The sequence below is a fragment of the Falco punctatus genome, assembly GCF_963210335.1.
Source record: "Falco punctatus genome assembly, chromosome: 13".
Lineage (NCBI taxonomy): Eukaryota > Metazoa > Chordata > Aves > Falconiformes > Falconidae > Falco > Falco punctatus.
The window spans coordinates 20,487,661-20,499,842 of record NC_137593.1 but is presented as its reverse complement, the minus strand read 5'-3'; the positions used below and the strand labels follow the sequence as shown (position 1 = coordinate 20,499,842).

Sequence of the window (12,182 nt, the reverse complement as noted above, 5' to 3'; positions counted from 1 at the left end):
TCAGTAAAAATTAGTTTCTTTCCTTCTAAACAGTTTGTACTTGCTTGATAGATGTGGTTTTATGAACCCAACCAGACCTCTGTTTGTTTTCAGTTACTTTCAGGAAACAGGAGGAATTGCTTTCTTTACACTTCTTAAGAGAGCAAAATTAAGACCCCACTACTGCAGAGGTCTGCCTGGGACTCCAAATGCAGGCAAACCTGCACTTGAAGTCAAATTCCTGCCTTATGGACCTTTATATAGTTGGAGTCTATGAAGTGAAAGACTGAAAAATCCAGTGTTACAAGGTTATTTTAACTGAAGGCATTAAAGCTTCTAGATCTGATAAGTACGTTATGCTGAGGCTGATTACAGTTGTCTGCTGGCTTAAGGACCTCTTCCTGCAGTCATTCTTCCTGATTTGGAACATGTAGGTTTTAAAGACTTTAGACACAGATTATGACCTTTGATTGCAATCTTTACTTGTTCCTGAAAAAGTTCGTATCACATGAACTCTAAATCACAACAATGGTTACCACTCGTAACTTTAAACCCTACCCTTCTTTTTGGAGTATCGGGCTATGTCAGTGAGACCATATTTTTAGACTTATCATAAATTAGCGGACCTTCAGAATGAGTTTCCTAGATAAGGGGAAGCTGGATCTATCTTTCATGGGGCTAGAGAAGGCCCTGACTCACTAATATATAGATAGTGCCAAGCTACGCTTTTCCGCTATGTCAGAACCAGTGTATACTGACAGCCTCTGCAGAAAAGCAAGACAATGTCACTCTTACCAGACTTTGTGTAAATAAAATCCTTTCCCCAAGGATACTAAGATATCGTATCACTACGCTTACCGGGTAGATGATGGTCTTTCCATTAGGATAAACCACTTCTGCTGCTTCAACACTGAGAAGAGACAGAAAAAGAGAAGTAAAACCATTTTTAACACACAGCCCAAATGTAATATGTTTCTGACTAGAGATTTATACTCACCTGAACGGCTTCTCACAATATTCACTAAACATCGTGACTATAATATCAAGAACAATTTTTGCCTACAAAATAAAGATAATAATCACATTGAAATCTGTCATCTACTTGTGCTGAAGTAGACAATATATTAACAAGAAATGGGGGGAAAAAACTTAACTTACAGTCTCTTAATTCTATTCAATAACTTAACAACCAAAATCCTAGCAGAGTAGAGTAGTGATTGAATTTTAAAAATGTTTTTGTTCTGCTACAGAGAGATTTATGCAAAACCTCAAAATCTTTGGTTTTCAAGGTTCTGAAACATTTTTACATCTTTGCTAAGCTCTGTTGTGAAGACACACAGAGTTTTTACCAGTCAGAACTGGGTCTTCCCAACCTTCAGCCTAACTAGCTATTTCACTGAACTTCAAGTGAGAATGTAGAGGCTGAAGGACTGTGCATTGTAGTAATACACTATGAAATAACCCCATTTGCAAAATCTTTTGGTTTAGAGTTAATATTTTAAGAGTTTAGTATAACAGAACATAATCATGAAATTCAGATTGACTTCTCAGTTTCCAAGGATTGTTTTTTTGATACCGTACAGTATAATTTCCTTCACATAAACAGATCAGCACCATTTTTGTTTTTACTACCAAGGCAAGCAGTACCAAAAAGCAGTTATTTATTAGTCTGCTTAAAAGCCACCCCTCAACGTGCAGATTTGTTTGTGTGGTTAACATCTCGTTGTGTAGTAGGGCAAGTTAAAAGCACTTTTGCTCTTAAGCGTCAACATACACTCTTTAGGGAAACTATCAATGAATGCACAACTTATATTCCTGAACAGGCAGTTATAACTGCTAGGCTTTCATGCTTTGGCTTTGAGTTACAGAATTTGCATGTGGAAAAACTTCGATATGGCAATTATTTGCACAGCATCCCTGCTTGAAAAAGATAACGAGAAGAAAAAGTGTTGTCTTCCCTCAGCCCAAATTTTAAGTAGGAGGTAAAATGATTCATTACAAAGAGTATTTTGGCTAAATAAGCAGTCTTAGTGAGTTTTACTGTTTTCGAAGCCTTTCAGATTTAGAAAAAGTGCTCAACAACAACAAAAGCCCATAATTTACTTAAATCACTTTCTTATACAAACTTAAAGTGTCAGTGTAAAGACACAGTATAAACCAAAATCCAATGAAAATACAACACTGTCTATACAGCAAGGCAAAAACTGTGTTGAGGGAATTCCACATAGTCCTACAACTTATCTTGCCCTTTTGAAATGGGAGGTTGGATCCATAAAGTAGCCTGGCTATTGTAGGTCTTTGTATTGTGGCCCTATCACCCAAAGGGAAAACAATGACATTACAGCATAACAGAAGCAGGAAAGATTATTTTACCTTTGTAATATCTGTGCCTGTACATTCAATAAATACATTTCTGGTGTTTATGCTTATTTTTGTATGATCTCCTAAAACATGTGAAGACAAAAACATGTTAAGAAATGTTATTACTTTTCTTGCAATGACACTGATACCAACTCCTTTTGTGATTCAGAAAGATCACTGTCATCTTCTTCCATAGCTTAAAAAGCCACTGCCTACTGCACAAGCATTCACAATTCTTACCAGAATATCACCTCTTTTTACTTTTAAATTCATGAATTCAAATTAGGAAAAAGACAGACCAGGTTATGCTTTACATTGTAAGACACACAAATCTACAGGCATCTTGGTATCTGGCTAAGAAAGCGAGCTGGCACAATGGTGGCTGTCTGCTGGTTGCAAAGTGGTTCTGCACTGGCAGGGCACCTCATCTTTCCTGGCTTTAGTAACATGTTCACATTTGATGTGTGATGTGTGTAAGCGAGCAGCCGTGGACAGGAATGAGTTCAATGGTTTTGAAAAGATGATTTACAATGACAAATATCCATAGCTTCTTCTGTGAATAACCAAGATCTCTTGACACTGCTGATACACTGTGGATTTGTCTACATTAGTGATTCATGTCCTACTACAGGTTCCTTTTGGGCATGAATCTGCTTTGTGTCTGTACTGGGAGTCATGAGGTGTGCACTGAAGAACATCACTGATGCACTCAGAACTGTTTCTCACCTGGAAGATTCCAGGTGGAACATACACTTAGGGGCATCACCTAAAGTGTGTCTCTTTCAAATTGAACGCAAAGTGTCCCCCAGTACTTGGTTCCCTACAAGAATGGGGTTCTGTTAGTAACCCATGAGCGATCTAGAGCAGCTGTACAGAAATCTGCCTCGTTGCCTGTTAGGTATAGATGTGCAGTGCACACCTTGAATGAATGTTGTTGCAGGTAACCATGCAGCATGGACACAGGCATCTTACAATTGTATGGGATTGTGCCAAATCCAACCTCTTTGTCCTTCTTGTCTCTCATTACGCTGTTTGCTAATGGAGACGCACGCCACAGGAGGCAAAAGGAAGCACACACTTGGATACACATGGCATTCTTGCTTCCTTTGTTTGACCCTGATCAAGTAATTCAGCTTCTGTGTTTCCTACCTGAGAAACCAGGTTACAGCTAGACTTAAAGTTAAGTGCATTGAAGATCTTAAGACTGAGGGATTTTGTATTCCCTTCTCTTTGATGCTGTGCTGTACCTCCTTGCAGATGGCATTCCATCCATTCAGCATTTCTGGATGCACTTCAAAGCAAATACAACCTTTCACTTTAGTGCTTGTCAATAATCCAAAAAAACCAATACAGATGTTTACATTTCATTATCTGTTTAAAAAGTACCTTTAACCTGGAAGCCTCTCTTAAATACTGTTCTTTACAATAGAGACAGATATTAAATTTAACTCAACCTTTTAATTGATAAAATGTAAGCAATATGCAATGCTTATTCATGAAACATTCTGAAGTTGTCAACAGTGGTTGACACTACCTTCAATTGAACAGTCATTCTTACCAGTCCCTGCCACAGAGCTTGAGCTGCCTTTTAAGAAGAATTGGGTTAGCTGTTTAAGACACGGATAAGGTCAATTAGGAAAAATACATCCAAAGAAATTATCACTGCAAATTTTATCAGTCAGTGTAGGGAAAGTTACCAATTCTTTACATAAATATGTAGGTATACTGAAATGTCTTTGTTAAAGGAGTAATTCTTGCTATGTCATTAACTAGCTTCAGTAAACATGGTTCTCAAAAATCACCCACAGTTTCTTTTGTGTTCAGAGGAAAACCATGTTCAGAAACAATGCAAAACAGTCCAGATCAGTTTATTCTTTTTAAGCCATTAACATCTTCCAAAATCACTTGTACGCTGGGCTTAAGACCTAGGTGAAAAGTCCCCTACTGTGACCACATAAAATGGTGTACCACGCAGACTGTTACAGATATCAGTTTACAAAATAATTTCTTACATGCTTGTTTTAGCAAAATGTCTGATGAACAATGTTTATGTATGCAAACAAAATGCTTTCCTCACAACAGTTCCTTTCACGAGGAACCTTTCTTGAGTTCTTGAATGGTATGAGAAGCTAAACACAGAGGCTTGCAGTGGGACTTTTACATCCTCTTGATGAGGATGAGGAAAGAGGAACACTGTCAGCCTAGGGAGGGAGCAAAAACATTGGCTGCATTTAAACTGAAAGAAGACTATACAAAATTGTAAATGAAACAATTTTAAGTAAACAGAATAATCCTTATTACATCAGTGCTTCTGTTAAGACACTCTGGCTCACACACAAAATAGCAGCGACAGTATAAATTAGTCATAAGTAATCTTACCATTGATGATTGGTGGCATGGACAGAACAACACCGTTGCTGTCATAAATAACAGGATAAAGTGGCTTGTTTTCAATTAGGTGTAAATAGTGCCGAAGGTGGCTGTCAGTCTGGAGAAACAAAGCACAACGTATGTTTCACATTAGCTCACTTGTGAACTTCCATAGTGCTACAATCCTTTGCTGAGAGATTAACAAGAATTTTGAAAGGGGGAAGGATTTGGTTGAGAGCTAAGTACTTCACTAGCAAAAGCTGTTTGCTCTCAGAAGCAGGAAAACTTTGAAATGAGCTAACTGGATTGTTTGTTTCTTCACAAGTGTTAAAAATTATTTGTTTAAGGATTCTCTCAAAGATGCATAGGCGATGCTGTCCAAATGATGCCCTTGTTCACTGCAGCAGACCTTTCATTGCCAAACCCATGGGCACACATCCTTAGTTTATAGGAACTTTCCTTACAGTGATAAAAATTAGTGCTACAATACTTCTAACTATAAATTGCTTAAATTTAGTTGAAAATTTACATCTGTTCCAATGACAGAGGTATACGCTGCACCAAAAAGATAATTTACTTATAGTCTCTCTGATACCCCTTGTTTCCTAGCTCTCTTACTCATCTTTAGTAAGAGATCTTTGAGAATTTATTTCTCTCTATGGCCAGTATGTGTGTTCCAGCACAGCTGCATATTGTAATGACAATGATAACAGTATCATTTTCTAATGCTGGCATTTAAAGTGGCCCACATAAACATCATAAACTTAGACCTGACAGAATCTTTTCCTAGCATTTACCTGGTTTCATCAGGATGCTTGGCCAAGAGCAGTGCCAGACTTAACCTGAGCCTTTCACACAGCTATGCTTGCCTAATCTGTGGTTGAGCAAGTAATTTGACATCCTCCCCAAGTAAAATGGCTTAATTAAAGTAACATTAAAAAATATGATATTACTTACCCCAAGCTTTTCTCAGCTTTGTATGCTATCTTACCAGTGTAGATATATAAATACACCATCTTTTTACAGTATTATTAAGAACATCATGAAAAGCAGTCTTTGTGTTGATAAATCAGACGGTTAATATCAAACTCACTATTCTAAGAGTTGTGCTTAGCCACAAAACATCACAATGTATCTTTGATGGACAATTAGGATAAAGTATTACCATGCATTTCTCATGAATAAGCAAAATGTGGAATGTTCACTGCCTGAAGCTACAGAAGATAACTTTTATTTATTTGCAAGTACAACTCTTAATAACAAGGATAAAAGAGATATTAAGCCTTGAAAATGTATCTTCCTGCATTTAGTGCAACAAGTGTGAAAAATCTCACTTACTCTATACAGATCCATAATTTGTGAAGCTGTGTACTCCTGGGATTGATTCAAGGGCTTGAATTTAATTTCAGAAGGTGCTTTAGCTGTAAAAGTAAATGGACCAGAGATGGTGTCCAAGTCATGGGTACCTATTGCTACTAATGCTCTTCTCCTAGAAAGAAAGAAGGCAAAATAATGATTTCACTAGTAATATTTGGAGTTCCTTCGCGACAGAATCTCATGATGCTCTATACTTCTATACATTCATAGAACTTACAGAAAAAGTAGAAGGGCAACTTTGAGAAACCTAGAAATTCTTTTCACGAATAAGATTTTAACAAATGTTAACAACAAAACAGTCAAAGGCAAATCTAATGGGACCGTTGCAAAGTGCTTCTTTCTCAACTGTTGTAGGAGCTGTAACAGCTGTTTATGTTGAAAAATACTGAGAGCAGGCAAAAACTGGCAAGGAAGTGAGAAGGATCAAGAGAGCTGCTATAGAAGACTTTCCTTAGCATAATTATAAATATAATGCCTTTCTGCCAGAGGGATGTGCAGTTTTAACGTGATAAAAGCATACACATAGACATTATTTTAAATTAAGTACTAACCTGCAAATATTTTGGTGTAGTTTTTCTTGGAGGTCGATGAAACTATCGTAACGTTCCTTGGTAAAAGTTATATTACGAAGGACTGCAGCTACAGCATGAGGACGGACATGGACAGTCTACAATTTACAACAGCAACACATTATAAATTTCAAGTACACAGAATATACAAAACTAGAACTGATTAAATGTGCACTTGTCTTTATAAAGTCCTCTTTCGTAAAGTAGTAATCAAAAGGGAAATTCACAGAAAGACATCGGAATATCAAGGGGAAAAAAAAAGACAAACCAAACAAACCCACTCCAGGTCTGATGACAGACAGGGACGTTTCCAATTCACAGTGTAATGGCCCAGAAGGTCAATGCAACGTGAGCATCTGGAACTTAGGTTTGATGAAGTTCAGCAAAGGCAAGTGTAGGGTCCTGCCCCTGGGGAGGAGCAGCCCCACGCACCAGCATGGGCTGGGGCTGACCTGCTGGGGGGCAGCTCTGCGGGGAAGGACCTGGGGGTGCTGGTGGGCAGCAAGGTGCCCATGGGCCAGCAGCGTGCCCGTGTGGCCAAGGTGGCCAGTGGGACCCTGGGGTGCACTGGGAGGGCCATGGCCAGCAGGCGGAGGGAGGTGATCCCCCCTCTGCTCTGCCCTGGTGAGGCACATCTGGAGAGCTGTGTCCAGTGCTGGGCTGCCCAGGTCAAGAGAGACAGACTGCAGAGGGTCCAGCGGAGGGCTACGAAGATGATGAGGGGACTGGAGCATCTCTCTTACCAGAAAAGGCTGAGAGATCTGGGCCTGTTTAACCTGGAGAAGACTGAGAAGGGATCTTACCAATGCATAGAAATATCTTAAGGGTGGGTGTCAAGAGGCTGGGGCCAGGCTCTTTGCAGTGGTGCCCAGCGACAGGACAAAAGGCAACGGGCACAAACTGCAACACAGGAAGTTCCATCTGAATATAAAAAAACTTTCTTTACTCTGAGGGTGACAGAGCACTGGAATGGGCTGCCCAGAAAAGTCGTGGTCTCCTTCTCTGGAGATACTCAAAACCCGCCTGGATGCAATTCTATGCAACCTGATCTAAGTGAACCTACTTTAGCAAAGGGTTGGGCTAGATGATCTCCAGAGGTCTCTTCCAACCCTGACCATTCTGTGATTCCGCTATCTGCTACTAGGTTCACCGAAAATGATTTTTCTATTGTTCCTCCCCCTCCCTGTCCCTAGAAATCAATCGTGAGTTAAAAGATACTTAAATTTCTTTATCCCTTGTTCTGCAATTAAGATTTCCAGTCTCAGTGCTCTTATAAAATTAGTAGTGATACCTATCTTGCTGATTCAGAAACTCTCAATAAAATCACAAAGGTACAGTAAACATTTTTACCTCTTCGGTGATAATCAGCCTCTGACCTTCACCCTGAGGTGGTATTATCTTTTCATACCTAGGGAGATTTATCCTAGAATAAAACCAGAAGTCAGCCTGTAACTGAAAGAAAGTTCCCCAAATGCAGGAAACTTCAGAAATGTAGCAACAATTATATGCAGAAAACTTTCTTTAGTAACATTTCTTGGCATGAAAATTAGCTAACTGTTTAAAACTTGTTTTCTATGGAATAGTAAACAGATTACTGAACTAGAAAGGAACTACTCAAGAAGATAAAGTCATTGCAGAAAAATGAAAACAATTATTTGTTTTGGTATTAAGTACAGAGCATCACAAGGAAGCTCCTCTGCAGAAGTTCTTTACAGAGGTTAAATCTCAAATGGAACAGCAGCTGAAAAATGTTTAGAACAGATCCAAAACCCAGTAACATTCTAGTGTAGTCTTTTGAAAATATACAACAAATCCTCTCCAGAGGAACATCTGACAACTCTGATCTACACATGAGATTGTACTCAAAATCCAAGCAGGTGGCAAGTTTGTTTATTGACCAGAAATGGACTCATATGTAAACAAATAACAAACCACACAAAAATCTCACAACTCTGCATTACCTTTCTTTAAAGACCTGCAGTCCTCGGACCAATCCTTCAAGGCAAAGGAGATCATAACGGTTGGCAGGAACATCAATTTTATAGAGAATGGTATCAGATGCACCCTTTGCCTTTTCTTCACCTTTTTCTTTACTTATAATGTCTTTCTCAGATGTCTGAAATTAAGCAAAAATGTGTTTTTAACCTGAAATTTCTTAACATTGACAGGAGTATGATGGTGAGGTAATATAGGGAAAATTGTATTAATTAGAAGTTTAACAGTGTAAGTTGGATTTATAGAGCAAAAGGACACAGCAAACACGAGAAATTATGTAAAATCTAAATTTTTCTCAGATTCAGAGACTGTAATGCAGTATACCAAAAGAAAATTCACCATCAGAATTTGAGTTTTAAAAAAAGAGATTATAGAAGCAAGAGTCTCCAGGCTAGCAGATCCCAGTAGAGAACTGAGACATTATGTTAAGCAATCTATCAGCACATGGCTTGTCATATCAAGTCTATTCTGAAATAAAGCATAACATAGGATGTCCAGATGTCTTTTAATAAATATCATTAGAATATCAATTAATTAAAATTAAAAAGCAAATCCAAAACAGGTCTACTTGAACAAGATTTACATGAAAACAGGTAACAGGGCTAGCAAATTTCATGACTACAGAACCTGAATCAAAACTTTAAGTATAAACTAGTTACAATTTAGACAACAATGTCCAGGACAAATACATTTTTGTGGATACTGCACTGAAGAATACACACAAAACAAAGCCAAACAGATCTTGTAAAATACGTTCAATACATGTCTGTGGCTGTATTTATGTTGCTAAATAAAATGGGGCTAGACTGGAGCTTGTGCAGGCTGCCGACATCCATGAAGTATAGCAATATGCTGTCTTGGGTTCTCTTGCTTCCATGATGGTAATTTTTGTGTATCTGTTTTTTTTCAGATTCAAAACACCTGTGCTAATACAATCTATTGCAACAATAGTTTTTAAACAAGAACCTAAAGATATGTGTTGCATATTCTACCCTGTGGTATGCAGATGTGTAAGGATGTTTCAGGATGAAAAGCCTGCTGCAGTGCTGCTGAGTAACTGTACAGGTCAAAGGGGCCTTCAAGTCTCCTCTACACTGCTTTTTGAGGATACAACATTGTATCCTCCAAACCTTGCCTAAACTTTTTCTTGGTACCTGCTAGAGGGCATTACTCAACACTGTATCAGGGAATCCTATCAGGCCAATACTGTATCAACACACTGGAGGGAAGGGTTGCCATCCAGAAGGACCGTGACAGGCTTGAGAGCTGGGCCTGTGTAAACCTCATGAAGTTCAAATAGTCCAAGTGCAAGGTCCTGCACGTGGGTTGGGACAATCCCAAGCACAGACACAGGCTGGGCAGAGAATGGATTGAGAGCAGCCCTGAGGAGAAAGACTTGGGGGTGTTGGTTGACAGGAAGGTCAGCATGACCCAGCGATGTGCACTTGCAGCCCACAAAGCCAACCGTATCTTGGGCTGCATCACAAGAAGCGTGGCCAGCAGGTCAAGGGAGGGGATTCTCCCCCTCTGCTCCGCTCTCGTGAGACCCCCCTGCAGTGCTGCCTTCAGCTCTGGGGCCCCCAGCGTAACAAGGACATGGGCCTGTTGGAGCGAGTCCAGAGGAGGCCACGAAGATGGTCAGAGGCTGGAGCACCTCTCCTAGGAAGACAGGCTGAGAGAGTCGGGGCTGTTCAGCCTGGAGAAGAGAAGGCTCCGGGGAGACCTTATGGCAGCCTCCCAGTGCCTAAAGGGGCCCGCAGGAAAGCTGGGGAGGGACTTTTGACAAGGGCATGGAGTGACGGGACAGGGGGAATGGCTGGAGGCTGGAAGAGGGCAGATTTAGGTCAGATATTAGGGAGAAATTCTTTCCTGTGAGGGCGGAGGGGCGCTGGCACAGGCTGCCCAGAGCAGCTGTGGGTGCCCCATCCCTGGCAGTGCCCAAGGCCAGGCTGGACGGGGCTGGGAGCAACCTGGTCTGGTGGAAGGTGTCCCTGCCCATGGCAGGGGGGCTGGGAATGGATGATCTTGAAGGTCCCTGCCAACCCAATCCATTCTACAACTCTATGTATATGCTGGAAATAATGCCGCATGAACTCTTACAAATATAAATGCTGTCAATACACTACATCTACTGAAAAAGTAACAAATAAAACCCCATTACTTACAATTTCATCAAGCTCCAAACCAAACTCAAAGCAAAGCTCATTAAATTCTTCATCAGCTGTGAAGAAAGGTGAATTTTTGCTTAATAAGCAGACCTCAGACTGTAAAAGTAATCTTTTCCTGTTTGTTTTAAATGTTTTCAAACAAGGTAACAAATGATATTTTGAAACAGGGTAATAGTAATTCAAGGAAAGTTGCTTGTATTTGCATCTGAGCAGTAGTTTCTTTAGTACCTATTGCATTTATTGACAAGTTATTCTTACAGCTACAGCAAGGACCTTCTCAGCCCGGCTCTGCTGCCGGCTTCACTAACTCGGGCAAGTTTGTCAGAGTAGCTCTCGCCTGAACAGATAAAAAGAACAGGAGGGAGTAGTTACACAGCTTCTGCCAACAGCTAATTTTTTAATCAGTCAGCTTGTCATACAAAGGTTGCATCAGTTGTGTTATGACATGTCAGTCACACAACCCTGACGTGAAAATGGTAATTTGCACCCATCTGTCTGAAGAGCCCACCAGTTCCAGCAGGGACTAGATAAACTGCTGCGTGTCCCCAAGCGCTCTTCCAGCCAAACAGTTTTTAAGTGAAATTTCTACAGAGCCAGGGAAGAAGGCCCGAATAAAACCACACTATTAACTGTTTGCTTTGCCTGCTCCCACCTCTTCCCTTTCCTGTTTGCTTTTACCAGTTCCTGAAACAGACAGGGAAACTGCAACCAGACACTGCGCTCTGGGAATGCAGGGTTCCGATGTCCTGAAGGATTAGGGCTGATACAGCACGTATCTGGGCAAAAGGCCTGAAGGGCCCGGGGGAAATCCAGGGCCTCGCCTGGCGTGCCGCGGGGCGGTGAGGGGAGGCGGCCGGGGCGCGCCGCCGGTACGGACCCCGCCGTCGGCCTGAAGGCCGGGCTGCCCCCGCCGCCTCGCTCAGCTCCGCTGACACCGGGCTGAGCAAGGAGCGGCGGGGAGCTGCCGGCGGGGTCTGGGCCTGCCCGGGGCCGGGGTGGGAGGCCGCGGCCCATCGCAGCACAACTGGAGGCTCCCGGGAGGCTCCCGAGACGCTCCAGCCGCCGCCCGGCCCGCCTCACGGGGGGCGGCGTGAGGCGAGCAGCGGCCCCGCGCAGCCCCCGGCCCGCCCGCGCCACTCACTGTAGGTCCTGCCCAGCGCCTGGAAGAGCAGGTCCCGTTTCACGCTGACAGTCGGCATGGCGGCACCGGCTCTGCCGCACCGCGCCTGCGCCGCCGCCCGCCGGGCCCTCGCCGCGCCTGCCCCCGCGCTGCCTGAGCGCCGCCCGCCCTTGGCCCGGCTCCTGCGCCCGCCGCGCCCCTCGCCCCCCGGCGCGGCCCTGCGGGGGCGGCCTGGCCGCCCGC

The 12,182-nt window shown here is 42.1% G+C and overlaps 1 protein-coding gene and 1 long non-coding RNA gene across 2 annotated transcripts in view; both read right to left on the bottom strand.

Annotated features, from left to right (window-relative positions):
* Window positions 1-12,080, bottom strand: part of FARSB (phenylalanyl-tRNA synthetase subunit beta) — a 42,175-nt gene extending 30,095 nt beyond the window's left edge. Inside the window, exons 1-10 of the mRNA XM_080409026.1 lie at window positions 11,961-12,080; window positions 10,817-10,872; window positions 8,618-8,772; window positions 8,007-8,079; window positions 6,639-6,754; window positions 6,049-6,199; window positions 4,720-4,828; window positions 2,353-2,423; window positions 977-1,038; window positions 838-889 (exon numbers count right to left, since the gene is read on the bottom strand). Of these exons, the coding sequence (XP_080265152.1) occupies window positions 838-889; window positions 977-1,038; window positions 2,353-2,423; window positions 4,720-4,828; window positions 6,049-6,199; window positions 6,639-6,754; window positions 8,007-8,079; window positions 8,618-8,772; window positions 10,817-10,872; window positions 11,961-12,018 (903 nt within the window). The 5' untranslated portion in view covers window positions 12,019-12,080. The remainder of the gene's footprint in view (window positions 1-837; window positions 890-976; window positions 1,039-2,352; window positions 2,424-4,719; window positions 4,829-6,048; window positions 6,200-6,638; window positions 6,755-8,006; window positions 8,080-8,617; window positions 8,773-10,816; window positions 10,873-11,960) is intronic.
* Window positions 1-12,182, bottom strand: part of LOC308072352 — a 272,072-nt gene that overhangs the window by 248,031 nt on the left and 11,859 nt on the right. The gene's annotated exons all lie outside the window — the stretch shown is intronic.